The sequence below is a fragment of the Ursus maritimus genome, unplaced genomic scaffold, assembly GCF_017311325.1.
Source record: "Ursus maritimus isolate PB19 unplaced genomic scaffold, ASM1731132v1 scaffold_23, whole genome shotgun sequence".
Lineage (NCBI taxonomy): Eukaryota > Metazoa > Chordata > Mammalia > Carnivora > Ursidae > Ursus > Ursus maritimus.
This window is the reverse complement of record NW_024424786.1, coordinates 35,098,031-35,120,030: the sequence shown is the minus strand read 5'-3', so window position 1 is coordinate 35,120,030 and position 22,000 is coordinate 35,098,031. Positions and strand designations below refer to the sequence as shown.

General features: G+C 38.4%; 1 protein-coding gene across 1 annotated transcript in view; it reads right to left on the bottom strand.

Moving 5' to 3' along the window:
- The window catches only part of ZFP91 (ZFP91 zinc finger protein, atypical E3 ubiquitin ligase), a 46,856-nt gene extending 25,444 nt beyond the window's left edge, over nucleotides 1-21,412 (bottom strand). The window contains exons 1-4 of the mRNA XM_040638763.1: nucleotides 21,376-21,412; nucleotides 20,933-21,316; nucleotides 20,585-20,828; nucleotides 15,507-15,535 (exon numbers count right to left, since the gene is read on the bottom strand). Of these exons, the coding sequence (XP_040494697.1) occupies nucleotides 15,507-15,535; nucleotides 20,585-20,828; nucleotides 20,933-21,316; nucleotides 21,376-21,412 (694 nt within the window). The remainder of the gene's footprint in view (nucleotides 1-15,506; nucleotides 15,536-20,584; nucleotides 20,829-20,932; nucleotides 21,317-21,375) is intronic.
- Between the last annotated feature and the right edge of the window lie 588 nt (nucleotides 21,413-22,000).

The following is a 22,000-nucleotide window of genomic DNA, read 5'->3' as shown; positions in this document are numbered from 1 at the left end:
GGTCCAAAACAACGGAATATAAACAGTTCCAGTGATGGAATATAAGATGCAAACATGACATAAGCAGAGGTTTGAGAGGCACTTTTGCAATTGAGGATTGCCCTTTTGGAAAGCTGCCCAGAGACTGCCATGTTATTAAGAAGCTGGACTAGCCTAGTGGACGATGAGAGACCATGAGGAGGAAAACCATGTGCTGGCCCACAGCCAGCACCAACTGCCACACATGCCAGCACAGCCATCTTGCCCCATCAAGCCCTTTCAGCTGTTATGTGACTGCAGCTGCCCAATAAGCTCAGGAGAACAGGAGAACCATCCAGCCAACCAAAGAACAATGAGAAATAATAAACTGTATTAAGACGTTAATTTAGGATGATGTGTTCTAAAGCAAAAGATATAACTGATAGTCTCAATTTTCTCATCTATAAAATGAAGAATTAGAGATGATCTCTGAGATCATCTCCAGTGTAAACATTATGATTCACTCTTTCACTCTTCACATTCTCAGATGTAAGAAACAAAACAACAAAAATAGATTTGGTAGGATGTTACATAGATAAGATGGAATAAAAGGAATATTAGAATTAATTAAGGTTTTAAGTTTTAAATAGTGTGCAGGGGGACTTCTATTAAACAGGAGCAGACTGAAATATACCTTTTTTGTCTGTTTCCTTCTAAAAGGTCACCAAAATGACAGAAAAGAACTAAAAATGACTAAGAAACAGAAAGTCAAAGGAACTCAAAAGGAGACAACAGTCCTATGATTTCATTTCAATGAAATTTTAGAGGACCAAAAACAGGATAGTAATAAAGACTTTATACATCAAAGAGAGTTTAAACTTACACTAGAAGGTGGGGAAATAAACAAGTAGCAAGCAAGCACACACACACTTTTAGCCACTTCAGAAAGGAAGAGGAATGAGAGTCACAAGGTGCCTCTTCTGAAAAGAGAAAAGAGCAGGTGGAAGGTTTCAAAAGTAGTTTGAACACCCAGACCCATTCATCCCATGCTGCCAGCAACTATCCCTCCTTCTGAGCAGAGGTTTACTATTTAGGAAAGGCTGAACTGGACAGGCTCTGGCATCAACAGTTTTAGGTAAGGGCAGAGGTGAAGTATTACCAGAGAATAGGGGTAATTAAATGGAAGCAAAAATAATAAATGCTGAGGACCCTCCTCACTGATTTCCCACCCACTTCATGTAACCAGAGATACCAGAATTTCTCTCTGAAGAAACAGACATGGCCTATAGAAAGACTAGGCCCACATCATCCCTTTACAGCGGACAGAAGTCTAATCTGTGCACACAGATCTCCCAATCAGCATTTTAGTACTTTACAAATCAGAAGAAAGTTAGGGAACACCCAAAACTCGATGAAAATTTCTGAGAGGCTAAAGAAACAAATGGGAAAAACAACTCAAAAGAAATGGGCAATACAGGAACATTAAAAAACATATATACATATAAATATATCCTAGGATGGGAGGCAACTATATTGTTTAAGAATATAGGCACCAGGGTGGCTCAAACATCTGACTCTTGATTATGGTGGATTGGGTGGTGATCTTAGGATCATGAGATCAAGCCCTGCACTGGGCTCTGTGCTCGGCAGGGAGTCTTAAGATTCTGTCTCTCTCCCCACCTCCCTCTACCTCTCCCCCAACTCACACTTGCTCTCTAAAATAAATACATCTTAAAAAAAAATAGTAATTCACTCAAAAAAACCTCTTGGAAATTAAAAATATGATAGCAAGAATTAAAACCTTGAAGAAAAGGTGTTAAGCTGAGCAAATAGAACAAAAGTAGAAAAAGGTTAGGCAATGGGATAAAAGATCAAATTAAACAGAGAAAGCAAAAGTGACAGTTAATAAATAAGAACATAAAATCTGCTATAAATTGAAGACATGAATTTTAATTTAATGTCATTTATGTGTTAATTTTATGTGTCAACTTGGCTAGTGTGATGCTGTAATCTATAAAAATATATATATATATATTAGGTCTTCATCCACAAGTTCTAACTTGGAGCTTCCCAAACCCTTGGAATTTCCTGTTAAGAGTGACAAAGGTGTTTCCTGTCATGTTAATAACACGACTTTTGGACTCCACCTAAAGAAGGGAGTTGGTTGCCAAAAGGTTAAACTTTTATCTCCCCCACCCCCCACTTCCAGAGAGACAAGACAAGGGCCTGGAGAATGAATGGAACACCAACAGCAATGACTTAATCAATCATGGCCACGATGAAGCCTCTATAAAAACCCAAGACAGGGTTCAAAGAGCTTCCAGGTTGGTAAACACATGGAGGTTTGGGGCGAATGGCACGCGCTGATGGGGAAGGGAAGGGAAAGGATACCAGCTAGACCTGCTTGTACTCACGGACCTTTGTCTCACATTTTTTCCTTAAGCTCTTCTTTCTAGTTTATCTCTTAACGCAGGCAAATCGAAACCGTAACCACCCCTTAGGCAATAGTGACTGTCCAGACAAGACCTCTAGCCAGCCCAGGCCACCCAAATCAGTTTGAGTGTAACCCCTGATTTGCGCCTGCCCAGATGAACCATGGAGTAACCCCTAGCATGACCAACTACTGTTACCTCATTATAATACTAAAATCTCTGCCCAAGCAGGAGCACAAGCCTCATTTACATAACATATAATGTATGTACAGGCATGTTTCCTTAAGGCACACACAGAGCCTTATACCAGCCTCTACATACAAGGTTTTTCTATCTAAATATTCATACTAATCCTAAATAAAAGGAACCCATTCACCCTTACTAGGAGAGTCACAGCTCTGGAAGTTATTCTCCGAGATCACCTTATTTGCTGCAAATATGTTTCCTTTTTGCGACAACTTAACTTGGTATAGTTTCTGTGACTCACCAAGCAGCGAACTCATGTTGGTTCCGTGAAGAAGCTTCTCGCCCTTTACCTTGCCCTATACATCTCTTTCACTTGGCTGTTCCTGAGTTAGTTATATCCTTTTATAATAAACCAGTATCTGGTAAGTTAAATGTTTCTGAGTTCTGTAAGCAGCTCTAGCAAATTAACTGAACACAAGCAGGGGGTCATGGGAACTTGTGATTTACAGCCAGTTGTTCAGAACAGGTAACAACCTGGACCTGCTACTGGCATCTGTATGAGGGTTGGGGGAGCAGTCTTGTAGGACTGAGCACTTAACCTATGGAATCTGATGCTATTTCCTTTTAACAGTGACACTGAGTTGCATTCTTGGACATCCTGCTGGTGTCTGAGAATTGCTTGGCTGCTGTGTGAGAAACCCTCTCCTCTCCAACCCCACTAGGGTGCCTAGCTGTTTGGTCAAACACCAGCCTAAAAATTGATGTGATAATTAACATTTAAATCAGCAGACTTTGAGAGAACTACCCTCTATAAAGTGGGTGGGCCTTATCCAATCAGTTGAAGGCCTAAGAGCAAAGACAGATTTCATGGAGTTTAGCTTCAAGACGGCAAGACCACCTCTTATCTGAATTTCCAGTTGGCTGATTTGCCCTGGTGGATTTGGATAGCTGCCACAATGACATAAGCTAATTCCTTAAAATAAACCTCTCTCTGTATATATCCTACTGGTTCTGCTTCACTCAAGGACCCCCCAACTAACACAGACTCTGGTACTGAAAGTGGTTCTAGAGGAAGAGAATTCTTTTTTTAAATTTCATAAACATTTTTAAATTTTTGAATCCACTATAATTAACATACAGTGTGATATTAGTCTCAGGTATGCAATATAGCAATTCTATACATTACTCAGTGCTCACTCATAGTAAGTATATCTTAATCCCCCCTTCACCTAGTTTACCCATCCCCCCAGACCCACCTCACTTCTGGTAACCATCAGTTTTTTTCTATTTAAGAATCTGGGTTTTTTTCTTTTTTCTTTGTTCGTTTATTTCTTAAATTCCACGTGAGTGAAATCATAGGATAGCTGTCTTTCTCTCATTTATTTCACTTAGCATTACACCCTCTAGATCCATGTTGTTAAAAATGGCAAAATTTCACTTTTTTTATGGCTGAGTAATATCCCATTATACATGTGTATATACAGCCACTTCTTCTTTACCCATTCATCTGTCGATAGACACTTTAGTTGCTTCCATAATTCGGCTATTATAAATATTGCTGCAATAAAGACAGGGATGCATGCATCTTTTCAAATTAGTGTTTTCATATTCTTTGGGTAAATACCCACTAGTGGAATTACTGTATCATACAGTAGTTCTGTTTTCAATTTTTCAAGGAACCTCCATACTGTCTTCCACAGTGCTGCACCAGTTTGCATTCCTGCCTACAGTGCAAGAGGTTTTTTCCTCCACATCCTCACCAACACTTTTTTCTTATGTTTTTGATTTTAGCCACTCCGACAGGTGTGAGGTGGTATCTCTTGCTTTTTTTTTTCCCCATTGTGGTTTGACTTGCATTTTCCCGATGATGAGTGATGCTGAGCATCTTTTCATGAGTCTGTTAGCCATGTGGAAGTCTTCTCTGGAGAAAGGTCTATTCATGTCTTCTGCCTGTTTTTTTTAAATTGGATGTTTTTTTGGTGTTGAGTTTTTTATATATTTTGGATACTAAAACTTTACTGGGTATGTCATTTGCAAATATCTTTTCCCATTCAGATTGTTTCCTTGATTGTTTCTTTGCTTCACAGAAGCATTTATTTTGATATAGTTCCAAAAGTTTATTTTTGCTTTTGTTTCCCCTGCCTCAGGAGACAGAAAAAAGCTGCTATGGCCAATATCAGAAAAATTACTGCCTATGCTCTCTTTTAGGATCTTTATGGTTTCAGGTCTCACATTTAGGTCTTTAATTCATTTCAAGTTTATTTTTGTATATGGTACAATAAAGTGGTCCAGTTTCATTCTTTTGTGTTTAGCTATCCAGTTTTCCCAACATCATTTATTAAAGAGACTGTCTTTTTCCCATTGTATATTCTTGCCTCCTTTATCAAAGACAAATTGGCCAGAAAATTATGGGTTTATTTCTGAGCTCTCGATTCTGTTCCATTGATATATGTGTTTATTTTTGTGCCAGTACCATACTGTTTTATTACAGCTTTGTAATAGCTTGAAATCAGGGATTTTATATACCTCCAGTTTTGCTCTTCTTCAAGATTGTTTTGGCTACTCAGGGTCTTTTGTGGTTCCCTATAAATTTTAGGATTATTTTTTCTAGTTTCGTAAAAAATGCTGTCGGTATTCTGATAGGAACTGCATTAAATTTGAAGATTGCTTTGGGTCGTAGGAAACATTTTAACAATATTTTCTCTCCCAAACCATGAGCATGAAATATCTTTCCATCTGTGTCATTTCAATTTATTTCATCAATGTGTTACAGTTTTCAGAGTACAGGTCCTTCACTTCCTTGGTTAAGTTTACTCCTGGTATTTTATTATTTTTGGTGCAACTGTAAACGGGACTGTTTTCTTAATTTCTTTCTACTACTTTATTATTAGTGTATAGAAATGCAATGGATTTCTCTATATTGATTTTATATCATGGGACCTTGCTGAATTCATTTATCAGTTCTAGCAGCTTTTTGGTAGAGTCTTTAGGCTTTCTGTAACTGCAAATAGTAAAAGTTTTACTTCTTCCTTACTGATTTGGATGCCTTTTCTTTTTCTTGTCTGAGTGCTCTGCTGTGGTTAAGATTTCCAGTACTACGTTGAATAAAAGTGCTAAGGGTAGACATGCTTGTCTTGTTCCTGATCTTAGCAGAAAAGTGCTCAGTTTATCATAAATGAGTATGATGTTAGCTGTGGGTTTTTCATATATGGTCTTTATTCTGTTGAGGTTTGTTCCCTCTAAACTTTCTTTGTTGAGGATTTTTCTCATGAATAGATATTGTACTTTGTCACATGCTTTTCCTGCATCTATTGAAATAGTCCTGTTTTTATCCTTTATCTTACTAATGTGATGTATCATGCTGATTGCTTTGCAAATACTGAGCCACCCTTATGTCCAGGAAAAAAAATCCCACTTGATTGTGGTCAATGATTTTTTAAATATATCGATGGATTCAGTGTGTTGATATTTTGTTGAGGAATCCTGTATCTATGTTCACCAGACATACTGGCCTGTAGTTCTTTTTTTGTACTGTCTTTATCTGGTATTGGTATCAAGGTAATGCTGGCCTCATAGAATGAATTTGGAAGCTTTCCCTCCTCTCTCCTAGTTTTTGGAATGGTTTAAGAGGAGTAGGTATTAACTCTTCTTTTAAATGTTTGGTAGAATTCACCTGGAGGCCTTCTGGTCCTGGACTTTAGCTTGTTGGGAGTTTGATTATGGATTCAATTTCATTGCTAGTAATCAGTCTGTTCAAATGTTCTATTTCTTCTTGATTCACTTTTGGGAGGTTATATGTTTCTGTGAATTTATCCATTTCTTATACGTTGTCCAATTTTTTTCACATTTTTCATAATATTCTCTTATTAATCTTTTTAAGTAGGCTCTATGCCCAGCGTGGAGCCCAACGTGGGGCCTGAACCCACAACCCTGAAATCAAGACCTGAGCTAAGACTGAGTCAGATGCTTAACTGACTGAGCCACCCAGGTGGTTTTTTGTTATTTCTGTTGTGTCAGCTTTTATTTCTCCTCTTTCATTCTGATTTTGAGTCCTCTCTCTCTCTTTTTTTAAATGAGTCCGGCTAAAGGTTTACCAATTTTGTTGATTTGTTTTTATTTATTTATTTAGAGACAACGTGCATGTACACATGCGTGAGCAGGGGAAGGGTAGAAGGAGAAAGAGAGAATCTCAAGCAGACATCCCACTGAGTGCAGAGCCTGAAGCGCAATGCGGGGCTCGATCTCATGACCCTAAGATCATGACCTGAGCCGAAATCATGAGTCATACACTTAGCCAAATGAGCCACACAGACGCCCCTAATTCTGTTGATTTTTCAAAGAACCAGCTTCTGGTTTCATTGATATGTTGTATTTTTTTTCAGTTTCTGTTTTGTCTATTTCTACTCTACTCTTTATTATCTCCTTCCTACTGCTGGGTTTGGGTTTTGCTTGTTCTTTTTCTAACTCCTTTAGGTGTAAGGTTAGGTTGTTGATTTGAAATTTTTCTTGCTTCTTGAAGCAGGCCTGTATTGCTATAAACTTCCTAGAAGAGAATCTTAAGGATGAGTTTTCTGAATTGGTTCTGGGATCTCTGGAATTGTTTCTGTGATTAGATTTAAAGGCACTAATGACTATATTCAGTAGTAAGGAGAACACTGAAAGTCTATGGCATGACACGACAACAGAAATAGGTAAAAAAAATCACCAATGCATACTTCTGATCAAATACTTATTAAATAAGAGACAAGGTTCTGGTTATCCTGTATTCGACACCTTCGAATATTTCAAGCTAATGAACATGAAATTGGCTAGATGCTTCTAACTGCACTGGATGAAGTTAAGAAACATAGGGATGTGCTTAGGGATTCAAATTCCTAGCTCAAGCATCACATAAATGACCTGAAAGTTTCTATGACTGCCCTGAAAGAAATCCCCACTTCCTACAGCTGCAGAGCTGGGACTGCTAGAAACCAAACCAGAGTCTCACCAAGGCCAACCTGGGTATAGGCACTGCTAAGTGCCATCTGCAAGCAGCAGAGACCAGCAGTAAGTCCCTGATACAGTACCATTCCCCAGGATCATCAGCCAGCTACCTAATGACAGGTTCATTAAAATGGACCACTTCCATTATGGAAGTGGCAATGTTTTGGTCTTAGTTGAATCAACACTCTGAATATGGATTTGCCTTCCCTGCATACAGTGCTTCTGTTAAAAAAAATACCGCTTATGGACATATAGAATGCCTTATCCCAGTTATAGTTTTCCACACAGTAATTTCTTCTGAACAAGGAACTCACTTCTCAGCAAATGAAATGCAGCAATGGATCCATGCTCATGGAATTCACTGGTCTTACCAGGTGCCCCATGATCCCGAAGTAGCTGGCTTGACAGAATAGTGGAATGACAATAACAAACATTGGTGAGGTTGTGGAGAAACAGAAATCCTCACCTATCACTAGGGAACATAAATGTCACAGCCACCGTGGAAAACTCTTTGCCAGACTCTTTAACATATATTTACCATATACAATCTAGAAATTTCACTCATAGACACCTACCCAAAAGAAATAAAAACATCCATCCACACAAAAGCTTGCCCATGAATATTCACACTATCATTATTCATGACAGCTAAAAAGCAGATTAACTGATAAATGGAAAAATCAAATGGATATTTCCATACAAAGAAATACCACACAAAGGAATGAAAATATTGATACGTGCCACAACATGAATTAACCTCAAAATTATGCAAAGTGAAAGAAGCCAAACATAAAAACAAAAAACACATATTCTATGTACAAATTCATTGATAAAATGCCCAGAGAAGGAAAACCTATATGGATAGAATTATACACTTGAAATGAGTGTATTTTATAACAAGTAAATTATGTCCCAATAAAATCATATTAATAATATATGCATCACAGCACTGGTCACAAAAGCCAATAACTAAAAGCTACCCAAATACCAACAGTAAAATGAGTAAATCATACTTCCACAATGGAATACTATACAACAATGAAAATAAACAATCTCTAACAAACACAGCCTAGAGAAACCTCACATAATGGTGAGCAAGGAAGTCCTACCCAAGAGTATACATTCTTATTCCATTTATATAGAATCCAAAAAATGGGAAAACAGATTTGTGCTGCTCAAAGTCAGAATGGTGGTAATACTTGGGGGTGGTCGATCAGGTTCTATTTCTTGAGCTGGGTGATGACTACATGACTGAGCTTGCCTTGTGAAAATTCACAAAGCTGTACGTTTATGATAAGTGCACTTCTGCATAGATACCATATATCTAAACAGACTTTCAAAAAGATGACCTGTAATGCTAGAAAAAAACCTGAGAATTATCAAGTGTCTTTTACTCAGGTTAAATTATAGAATATACATGTGTAGTAAGCAGGGTTGGATATCCACCTTCCTCTTTCCTTAAAAAATCAATTTCACTCTTAGAAACATGGTGGGGTTCCTGATCAGTGCGAGCTTAAGGCTTTCAAAGTAGAGTTTGTGAACTCCCAAAGGTTACCAAGACCCTTTGAGAAGTTTGCCAGGGCAAAATTCTCCAAAAACCAACTAACCAACCAACCAACCAAACCTGTACTGGAATTCTGATTTGGATTAGATTTCATCAGTACATCAAAATGGGGAGAAATGACATCTTAACAATATCAAGCCTTCAAACCCACGAACGTGGGACATCATTTGTTCCATTTACTTAAGTCTTTAATTTCATTCAACAGTGTTTTGTACTTCAGGTCTTGTAAGATTTATCCTTAAGTAGTTCATATTTTTTGATGCTACTGTAAATGGTGTAATTTTTTCATTTTTAATTTCAGTGTTTTTGTTGCTAATATACAGAAATACAATTGATTTTTGTATGTTGATCTTGCATCATGTGAGGTGGCATTAAGACACCTTGTGGCTTTTGCCTTCAACCTTTTTGGAAAACTGCTTTGAAACCACCATGACACGAAAATGTCTAGAATGAAAGACCAACGAGAGAGGGAACAGCTCAACGGAGAAATAACAAATTTTTGTACATTAAACCACTGAGTTTTTGGATGGTTTGTTATAAAGCAACAGATACCTGACAGAAGAGTTTAGGAAGAGTCACAGTAAAGAAAATAGGATTTAGAAATTCTCAAACAGGCAAAGTCACAAACAGAAATCAGCCAATAGGAAGCTAAGAGACAAGCTGGGAGCTTAACTAGGACCAAAGCAGAATGAGGTGTATAGGCAGAAGACACAACCACAGTTACCTCTTACTTGCACTGAAGTTAAAGGGGTCTTTGCCTTTGCCTTGATGTAGTTAGATCAATCTGGCTAGTTTTAATTCAGAGGAGCTTGATCCTTCTTGGATTTAAAGGGTCAAGGGGCATGATACCAGAGCTAATTCCTTTTCGTCTGAGCTTCTTGTCCACTCCTGCTTCAGTCTTCTTCCCCCAGGGCATTCTGCTGCACCTCTCAAGTGGTTATGGCAAGAATTGGATCTCAATATAAAATAATTACTATAAAGTACAAAATAAACTTACAACTGTTGTCTGAGATGGTTTCTATATAAGTTGAATCAAAATAGGCAAATTTTACAAAGTTATTTCTTTCTATGTAAGGGAAAGACTCGTTTATCTGAATGACAAAACATCCCATAACTAAAGTGAGCTGATAAACCCACGCGCTCTCTAAGCCCATGTCACAATCCACATATATGTGAGGCATGTCTCTGCTTCTTAGAAAACTAGAACAGAGAGGAAGAATGACAGGAGGTCTACATACTTGAACTAAGAACGGTTTAAAGGACATGGGACATTCCCAACAAGGAACCAGATGTCTGAGTAGATCCTTCTCATACTGAGAGAAATAATATAGTTCGGGCTACCTTAAGATAAAGGCCTAGAAAGAAAGGAGGATAGATAAAATGCTATGTACTGTCAGCCATTTGGATACAAACATTATCCTAACAGTCAGAAACTCCAGTTTCTGAAACCTGATCAGGTGTATTTCTATAATTAGCTCTGCTTTGTTTCCCATAAATAATTAGTAAAGTCCATTTCGAAATATTCCAACATTAGCAGTATTAAGTCAAGGAAAGTGAGGCTCTCTTTTTTAACTTCTATTTAAGCCAACTTCAGAAGCGTCTCATTTAATTTGTGAAGAATGCTTCAGTTAAAAGTGAATTGAGAGTTAAGACTGAAACTAAGTATATGCCTTTTTTAACCTAGTGAATCTCCTTCCAGAACACTTCTATTCAAAACCAGTAGGATTTTATTTTAACTAGGGAAACCAGGTTATCGGCAAGGAGACTCAAAATCTTTCAAGAAAGAGTTGTGAAGATGAAGCCCTGAGTAACTTCTCTCATCATCCTTTTATACAGAAACTAAATGGTAAAAATTAAAGTTAGATTTTTCTCAATGGAGTGGGAAAAACAGGTGGAAATGACTGTTCTATATATTTAAGAATAATACAAATATTGTTTAAGGGTACTGGAAATGACAGAATAAGAAATAATCCAAGGTATTCCAACAAAGGAAAAATGAAATATTCTGATGAAATCAAAACTATAAAAACTGTTAAAAGTAAATAAATGCTATTTTTTTTAAGAAAGAGGGGCGCCTGGGTGGCTCGGTCAGTTGGGTGTCCGCCTTCGGCTGAGGTCATGATCTCCGGGTCTTGGGATTGAGCCCCATGGCAGGCTCCCTGCTCAGCAAACGGTATGCTTCTCCCTCTCCTTCTGCCCCTCCCCCACTCATGCTGTCTCTCTCTTTCAAATTAATAAATAAATAAAATCTTAAAAAAAAAAAAAAAGGAACACAGAGCTATTATCTATAAATTAGATCAATGAAAACAAAAACTGAGGATTTGATCCAGGAAAGAAATATCAAAACAAGCTAATATTTCAGGAATTATGTTGATTACAAACTAAGTCAGTCAAATAGTCAAAGCTCTGAACAATGTAAGTAAATTCCCAGATCTGTTATGAACTTATTTGATGACTCTGTCTAGGCTTATTTGATGACTCTGTCTAGGCAAACTTTTCTAAATATTACTATCCCATCCATAACAAGAATAACTAAAAACAGTAAAATTATTTTGAATAAAAGGTGAGACTCCGAGTAAAATACAAATTTTCAAGCACCCCGTGATTCAAAATGTTTTCCACAAATTCTAATTTTATGAACTATCCGTTAAAAAGTGGGGGGGGGCGCGCCTGGGTGGCGCAGTCGTTAAGCGTCTGCGTTAAGCGTCTGCCTTAAGCGTCTGCCTTCGGCTCAGGGCGTGATCCCAGTAAGAGCCCCACATCAGGCTCCTCTGCTAGTAGCCTGCTTCTTCCTCTCTCACTCTCCCTGCTTGTGTTCCCTCTCTCGCTGGCTGTCTGTCTCTGTCAAATTAATAAATAAAATCTTAAAAAAAAGTGGGGAGGCTATCTTACAGTCAATTAAGTTAGGTAGTTACTGCATATTTTGGTACTTATATTGGTTTTTTTTTTTTTAAGATTTTATTTATTTGTCAGAGACAGAGCAAGTGTGCACAAGCAGGGGGAGTGGCAGGCAGAGGCAGAGGGAGAAGCAGGCTTCCCACTGAGCAAGGAGCCCAATGTGGGACTTGATCCCAGGACCCTGGGATCATGACCTGAGCTGAAGGTAGACGTTTAACCAACTGAGCCACCCAGGCGTCCTGGTATTTATAGTGCTTATTTCTCACAATTGAAACCTCTTGAGAGGTCCTGCAATAAATAAACTAGCACACTGATGACTCAAGCACCTACCACATTTGACTCTAATACTCATTATTCCATGAAACACATGAAACTCACTTTAGTAAACATTAAGATATTATAGTCTCCTTTTTTTAATAAGGCTTTATCTTGCAGTTTAGTTGGAGATTTGAAAGTGAAAGAAAATTAGTGGATAAAGTAACACTAGAATTACTAATAAAATACACTGAGGCAAACTATCACTATACTTCATTACCATAAGACTAATACTGGTTGAAAACAGAAAACAGAATGAAAAGATAAAGCCAAGTTAAAAAGGACCGTGCGAGGCTCCATCCCTCAAAATTTCTGCTAACACTTTTGGAAGCTCTACTGTGATGATGATAGTCCTCTGGCAGTGGTAAACTAAGCTTTCATGTTTCAAGTTTTCCCCTTTTTGCTTTTTCTGTGTGGGATGCTCTTCATCTGGCTATCTATTTGCATATTCAGGTCTCAGCTCAAAGGTCACCTTCTCAAAAGACATCTTCCCTTGACTTGTAACTTCATCAAACACTATATCACATTATTTTAATCAAGTAAGTGTTTAATGGCACTGATTTGATTATCAGCACAATCTATTATCTAGAATGGTGCTGGACACATAATGGGATGCTCAACAATTACTTGTTCAATGAATTAATAAACACTATTTTTGCAAATTTCCATTTGTTTTTGTATATACCCATCAGGATTAAATATAGCAAGGACAGGGACCACTATTACTTCAGTGTGAAGAACGAACATGGCACTTGGCAACTTAATAATTTTAAAACAACACCAAGTTGTTTTTTGTGTGTGAGCAAAATTATTTGTTCAAACATGTCAAAGGTTCTTATTTTTGACTGAAGGAAAGTATATGATTTCAAGTCGTTTGGATTAAGTAAGAAAAAAAAACAAACCTGAAAACATCTTGTCCATATTCATGAAACAGAGAGCTAGTCACTATCTCTAGAAAATATCAAAATCTGTTCAAAGTTTTGAAAAAACCAACCTCTGAAAAAAGTACAAGTTACTTCATTTAAAATTCAGTAGACTGAACATGAAAACTCTTCCTGAGTAACAGAACAACTTTCTGAGAAGTGACAAGAAAAAGGGGAAGAATTGAGGTGAATTCTAAGACAGCACAAGAAAAAGTGACCACCACAGCTTCCATTTCTTTATTCCCTGATCTAGTTGTTTAAATGTATCTAAGAATCAATCAGTTCTTATGTACCTATATACTAGTCAAAGTTGAACAGCTACCATAATAGATAAACCAAAAGAGATGAAGATGAGAGTTGGAGAGTATTTTTTCAACAGTTTACAGCTACCTTTTACTGCGTGTTCATTGGATTCCAGGTATTGAATTATTTGCAATAAAAGGCAGAACTTGAATTCAAACCCTGAGCTCTAACCCTAGATCCAGAGCATTTAACGAGTGAATCAGAGCAGGACTGATTTTGAGATTGAAGTTACCCAGAATGCAGTTTTAATCTCGCCACAGCTGCACAACTACGTAACAAGCCAACTTTTCTGGTTTAAGGCATCTACACAAAGAGCAATTAATTTACCTCCAACGGGGATTCAAAATTTCCAACACATCCTCCCAGTTCTCCTCAAGGCAACCCAAATAATTTCTTTATACATACTCTTTAGACACATGAAGTAATATTAGCTTGATAAAGGCAGGTTGGGGGTTTTGTCTTGTTTTAATAAAGCTCTGGTACTTGATTGCCACCTGTCTCTACATTTTCATCACATCATAACATTTCAAAATGATCTCTGAATAAGGAGCACAAGACCTTCCATTCTTGGCAGACATACCCTATTTTTCAAGTAACAGCAGCAACAAAACTGAAAATTTGTTAGACAAATTAGTCATGCAAAGTTTTCTACACAAAAAATTTGCCTAGAATACTTCTGCCTAGTAAACTATGAAATACTAGCCTCAGATTCTAAAATTCAGAGAAAAAGAAAAAACCTGATCACCGATAGCTAATTATTTACAAAGCAGCCACCAATTCAAGTTACTGGTTCCCAACCACAGTACCATTTTTCTAAGTAGCATAAAATCCACGGTTTTTTTTTTTTTTTTAAAGATTTTATTTATTTGACAGAGAGAGTGAGAGAGAGAGACAGCCAGCGAGAGAGGGAACACAAGCAGGGGGAGTGGGAGAGGAAGAAGCAGGCTCCCAGCGCAAGAGCCTGACGTGGGGCTCAATCCCAGAACTCCGGGATCACGCCCTGAGCTGAAGGCAGACGCTTAATGACTTGAGCCACCCAGGCGCCCCTAAAATCCAGGTTTTAAACTTGCCTTATGCATGTTATATATGTTACATATTCTCAAAGCATTCTTTGTGAAGGGAAAAAAAATCTTAATTTTTTATATATAAACACATTCACATGTATAATAAATTGGCCAACCCCCAGTTATTAAGTAGATTTCTGTTACACATAATAAATGAAATATGCTTAGGAGTATATCTGTTCAAGTTTTAAGAAGGATGCTGCATATCTGAATTTAGCATCAAGAAATGCAGCCAATAACTAGAAAAAATATAGCATTTTTAAATACAAATATATTTTATATGAATAATGAATGAGCAACAGGCCCAGCATATTAGGGGCAATTTTAATAACCCAATCTGCAAAGCCAGAATGTAATCTTTTTAAAGAAGTGTTTACAAAGAAAAAGGTAGACATTAGCTTTCCTTTGTAATCCAGATAAACAAAAGACTATATTTAATACATACAAATGATCCCATTTAATTGTTCACCAGGCTGCAATCTTAGAACACTTTTTTCTGCATTCTTCAAACTGCATTTATAATTGGAGTGTCTACCAGTACCAAGATTCTGTCTACGCTCTACTCTCTGTGTTGTGTATCATTCCTCTCATTACTTAACTAAAAACGCAAATAGCTAAAAACAAATTGTAATAAACTGACATTAAATAATCTGATTTCCCATTATTAGGTTTCCAAATAATGCCAAAATGTTTCACCAGCCCAAACCTATTAGCTAAACAGGTTCTAACTACTCCAATTATTATTTTTTTTAACTAAACGAAGGTCACTTTTAAATGGAAATGATCTGAATTATCAGGCTGAAGCTCACTCTATTTCCTATCAGATCATAAAATAATCAGTGTTAATATACATGATAGATTAAGAATGACCAAGTCTTACCTTTGTCAGTTGTAACTTTGTCTACACATCTGAAAGAAATGAGAACCAAATATTAAATGAACAATCTTGCATACTTTCCTAAAACACAGGTATTTATCTCTTTCAGGTTTGTCTTCAGAGTGATGCAGAAAGCATCTAGAGTGGTGTGGTCAACAGAACTTTCTGCAGTGATGAAAATATTCTATGTCTGCACTGTCCAATATGACAGTCACATGTGGCTACTAGTGCTTGAAACAGCCTGTTTGTAACTGAGGAAGTGAATTTTTCATTTTAATTAATGTAAATTTAAATAGTTATCATATCTGACAGCATACAGCTACAGTATCATTCAAAAAGTTTCTAAGTGTAAAAAAAATAGAAAGAAAACATTGCTGATTTTGTTATATTAAGTGGTTATATAAGAAAATGTCCTTGGTTTACCAAACGCAGTAGCTAGGGGTGAAATAAAGTTTGAGATTTCCTCTAAAATACTTCAGCAAAAAAAAAGGGGGGGGGGGAACAGGGAGATAAAGGTAATAAGCATGGCAAAATCTTGATAACTGCTAAATCTAGGGTAAATACTGGGCATTTCATTGTACTATTTTTTCTACTTTGTGTATACTTGACAATTTTCAGAATAAAAATTTAATGAACCTAACAGAAAACCCCAAATTATTCATTGTTATACCCAAGTCAAAATCTATTTCTACAAAGGCAATAGACTGGACCTCAGAATTTAATGTAACTTGTACTTCACAAATAAGCAACAGTAAAGAGTCTAACGTGTTATAAACTGTTAAAAAATGTTCTTCTCATGTTTTTAATTTGGTAACACTTCATTCATAACTGTTGAGCACAGCATAATGAACCTCTACCCTAGAGCCATTACCCAAATTCAGAAGTCCACAGGTCTTGGATCTTTATTATAAAGATGTCACATGCTACCTCTGAGCTGGTACAAAGTTTTGGGTTGTTGTTGTTATTTTGTTTTTTTGAAAGTAAACCTGATGTAAACGAGGACTGTTATGTTACAGAAGAATACCCAAACAAATAGAGAACCAACGCCAATACAAATTCTGTTCTCTTTAGAAAGAACAGCTGTCATTTTCTCATCCCACTTTTTTAAAAGCTGGGTATTACTTTATTTTAAATTATATCATTAATGTCCCAATTAATAATTAACACAAAACAACCAATCATCTTAACTCTAAAGAGAAGTACATATATAATACCTAAATTTTGAAACATTACACAATAAACTTCCCTCCAAAAACCTTTTGGAATGGGAAGATGTTTCTATTACCACACTGACTGCCCTGGGAGGAAAACTCAGAATTTTAAACTTATACAACTGGAATTTTCTCCAAAGAGCCACAAAGGCTGTTTCAATTCAGAGTATTACTTCCTTTTCATTCTCACTATCCATGACATTCACCTTTTCCTTACAAAAGGATATAGCAAGGAATTGTCACCCGAAGGTTTACTTCCATTTTACCTTAAGCAAGAAAATAAGCAAAAACGGAATTCCATATCCCAGAAAATAGAGCAATATTTGTTTCCTTCATTTGGAACCCACCTGAACCTGTAGGAGTACCTCTAAGAATACAGTTTTAGCCAATAAGGTTACTCAATAGCTAAATTAGAAGTTTAAAAAAGTATTTATTGAAGTTTTATATGAAATGCATTGGATATGAAATGCAGAGGATTATCATGGTAGAATGAAAAGAAGCCTTTTTGCAATTTAACCTAGTCTTAGTTTAACAATTAGTTTCCATATTAGTAGAAAGCATGGGTATTTTAACTTCATGAATCAGAAAAAATTGGTACCATACACATTTAAAATTAGACATGTATATAAACATCTGCATTTAAAATATAAGAATCTGAACTCTGGAGTTTATCAAAATACAGCAAATGATGAGCCTAATTCTTTAGCAGTACTGACATACATAACCTTTCTTCAAATTTGGTTTGTATTTCCTCATAATTGGCTTTAAGTTTAATTTAAAAATGATTTAAGCATTTAACTTTATGCCTTTCTCTTGAGCAAATGCACTAAAAAATTATTTCCTTTCACAAGGATTTCCTGCTCTTTTCATTAACTTTTGAATGTTTCAATGCAAATGAAAACATTGTTATAAACATAAGTGTGTATACAAACTTTATTATCATTTACACACATTTATGTTTGTAACAAATCAAATTACCAGTTATAGATGAAGCCACAGATTTAAAGAGCTGAAGTCCGTATTGCATGGAGCACTGGGTGTTACACACAAACAATGGATCACGGAACACTACATCAAAAACTAATGATGTACTGTATGGTGACTAACATAATTAATTAATAAATGTAAATAAATAAATAAATAAATAAATAAATAAATAACTGAAGTGACTTGCCCGAGGTCACTTACTGAGTAGAAGGCTGAGACCAGAAACTTTCTGACTATATAGTCCAATGCTTTTTCCACTGCACTACTTTGCCTTCTAGCAGAAAAAGAAGTTTCAATCAATCCAACCAAACCTCTGTATTTACTGACCTTTTAAACTACTGTACATTTTGCTGTCTCTTCAATCGAGAGAAACAAATGTAGCTGAAACAGCTATTACTGAGAATTTATAGGAGGAAATGGTGGGATATGGTAAAAGAACCTTAACAGAACAAGTAATTAAGATAGAGCTAAATCTCTTACTTCCTTTTTAAAAAGGGTCACATGTTGTTAGGAAAATAGAGAAGGTCAGAAGGTACTTGACCAGGATTCAGTAAACTGATACTCAAAATCTCATGTAATGTCTTAAAGGATTAAACTAAATGTCTTTTAGTTTTAAAGTTTACTTTATCACTTTGAAAATCTGTAAACCATGCGTACACGTTTGACAAACCTCCACTAATCTAATGCATCTTCCCTTCATACTACAAGGTCCTTGAAGATAAGGGCAATGTCTCATTTACCTTTATAAAGCCCATCAACCACAGTACCAGGCCCAGTTACTGCTCAATCATAATTTACCTAGCTGAAATGCTTTAGAACTCTTTTGATTTCCAGGGCATGCAGTAAACCGAAAACATGTAAAAAATAAATTATCACTATGAAAATTTATTTTAACAATCTGTCAAAACTGTGTAACTTAAAATACATAATCAAGAGACAGTTCTGAGGCTAAGAGAAGGTAAAAGAACACTACTATCTTTTATATTGGATGTGAAAGGGAGAGGGACACTAAGAATTAAGACTCTCTCTCTCTCCCCACAGGGTATAACGTGGAGAAAAAAACTGAAGGGATTTAATTGAGTCATCTTCATCCAAGTTCAACTGCTTTAACATTTATAACGTAGAAATAAAAAGACTCCTGAGTACTTTTTTTCCCAAGAGTTACAAACAAACAAACAATGAAATGGAAAAAAACTACTGCACTAGGTGTCATTATCCTAAGGTATCATTTCTATAGGTAAAACTGGTAGTACAGTGGGAGGGAAATGTGGCAAGGAAATCTAGGCATATTTTACTCTCAAATAGGTAAGTGAGGATGGAAGGGCATTTAAAAAAATGTATTAAGTTATTAACCTTCCCAGGTATGGCAACAGAAATCAATAAAGAAAAATTCCAATGCTGCAGCGTTTACGTGAAAATCACTACACACCACTTATATCTCTATCATTCTACCACCACTCAAAACAGTAATTTTTAACAAATATTGTATATATTATGTTCCAGGCTTTGTGTTAAGTGCTTCCCATGCTATACTTAATTCTCACCAATTCATCTCATAAGGATTAACATTATTTCCTACAGATAATTAAAGTAAGGCACATGCAGTTTAACGAATTTGTTCAAGGAATTTAATCCAAGTAAGGATAATGACAGCTCCTTTCAAATTGGTGAGATGAAATATATAGAATCTTAAAATTTTTGTGACTGTGAAATTCATCTATAGCAATTAGAATCCTAACTGCAGCCAAGTGATTTGTAAGTACAGATCTTTCTTGTCCACAGAACTGTACTTTACAAAATAAATTCTCTAAATTATGTTAACTTAAATAACACTCAAAAATTTGAAGCACAACTAATACCTCAATATGATACCTTTGAATTTTCTGAGAAGCTTCTAAGGCAAGCAAGTCACAGACTTAATTCTTAATTTTGGAACAGGTATGTTTCAAGTTTTAAATTTGATATAAGCCAAATCTTGCCATAATCTCTATGATAGGGGCACTTAAAACTCAAGACACAAATGATGTTTTCAGTAACGAATGCAATGTCCTAATATGATTAATTTCTACAATTTACAAAAACATGCACTTCAGTATTTTCAACGTAGGAACATTTTAATACTAACTATTTAAAATATGTATGTTCCTGGTCCCTCCATTATCTCTAGGTAATAGAGTAACTCCTTTCAGAGTAGTCTAATTTTTAAGGACGAAGTTCCTACATTAAAACATAAGCACAAGCAGACAAGCAAAAACTACAAAAGCAAAAAAACACTAAAAAAAAATACCCAGTTAGTTCTGTTGTATGAAAGACGACACTTAAAATTGGCAGAGCCACGTTTTAACCTACTAAGTACCAGATTTCTAAAACAAGTGAAACGTAATGTGAAAATTTAGCAGAGCGGAAAAAGCTACATGAAACTACTAGTACAACTGGCTCTTGAGCTAATTAATGGGGGGGGGGCACACACACTTTTGAAGGCTAAGACTGTACTGTTGATTTCCTAATGAGGATGTGATGTAATACTGGAGAGCCGCTGTACGAGGGGAAGGGACAGGCTGACAAAGGGAGTGCAGATGCCAGAGTGCGGGCGAAGCCTGCGGCGGCAGGGAAGGGGAGGGTCACTAAGGAGCAGAAGAGGTGTATCTCACAAAGGACAACTTCAGGGAGAGGGGAAGTGGCCCCACAGACAGAGGACACGGGGGGAGGGCCAAAGAGCAGCGATAAGACAGCTAGCAGGGGAGCGGTGGGACATCTGGCGTGCGAGCCGGCAGGGGGCAGAGCAGGCAGGATGTCACGTGGAGTGGGCGCTACGGGAGCCGAGAGGGTTGCGTGCGGACAGAGGGGGGTCTTTCCCACCGCCTGAAAGACTGCGTTACTCACAGGAGTCGCGGACTCTTCTTGCCCTGAGCTGGAGAGGGGGGCTTCGCGGCCTGGGACTGCTGCCCTGGGGCGTCGGGAGGCCTGGCGCTGGGGCTGCTCCTCCGCCGACGGGGATACTCGGCCTTCCTCCGGCGAGACACAGCGGCGGCGGCGGCGGCCGCAGCGGCCCGGCCCCGGTCCCGACCTCCCCTCAGCACGCGGCTGCTAGTGGTCCCCGCAGGCGCCGCCGCCGCCGAAAGGCGCCCTCGGAGCCGGGCGGAGGGGAGGGGGAAGAGGGCGCTGAGTGGTTGAGCCGGACGCTCCGGGAGGCGAAGGGGGCGGGGGGAGCAGCGCCGCGGCCGCCGCCGCCTCCGCCTCCGCCGCCTGGGACGAGGGGTGGGGATTGGAAGAGCCCCGATGCCGGGGGAGACGGAAGAGCCGAGACCCCGGAGCAGCAGACCAGGAAGGGGAGTGCTGGCGGCGGCCAAGGCGGCCCAAGGGCCCCAACAACAGCCCTGAGGCGGCTGGGCGGCGGCGCTGCGGGGACCACTAGCAGCCGCGTGCTGACGGGGAGGAGGTCGGGACGGGGCCGGGCGCTGCGGCCTGCCGCCGCCGCCGCTGTGTTCCGCCGGAGGAAGGCCGAGTATCCCGTCGGCGGAGGAGCAGCCCAGCGCCAGGCCTCCCGACGCCCCAGGGCAGCAGTCCCAGGCCGCGAAGCCCCCTCCAGCTCAGGGCAAGAAGAGTCCGCGACTCCTGTGAGTAACGCAGTCTTTTCAGGCGGTGGGAAAGACTCCCCTCTGTCCGCACGCAACCCTCTCGGCCCCGTAGCGCCCAATCTCCACGTGACATCCCTGCCTGCTCTGCCCCTGCCGGCTCGCACGCCAGATGTCCCACCGCTCCCCAACTACTGTCTTATCGCTGCTCTTTGGCCCTCCCCCCCGTGTCTCTGTCTGTGGGGCCACTTCCCCTCTCCTGAAGTTGTCCTTTGTGAGATACACCTCTTCTGCCTCTAGTGACCTCCCTTCCCTGCCGCCGCGCAGGCTTGCCCGTTCACTCTGGCATCTGCACTCCCTTTGTCAGCCTGTCCCTTCCCTCGTACAGCGGCTCTCCAGTATTACATCACATCCTCATTAGGAAATCAACAGTACAGTCTTAGCCTTCAAAAGTGTGTGTGCCTCCTCATTGATGCTCAAGAGCCAGTTGTACTAGTAGTTTCATTAGCTTTTTCCGCTCTGCTAAATTTTCACATTACGTTTCACTTGTTTTAGAAATCTGGTACTTAGTAGGTTAAAACGTGGCTCTGTTAATTTTGTTCGTCTTTCATACAACAGAACTAACTGGGTATTTTTTTAGTGTTTTTTGCTTTTAGAAGTTTTGCTTCGCTTTGTGCTTATGTTTAATAGTGGAACTTCGTCATAAAAATTAGACTAATTCTGA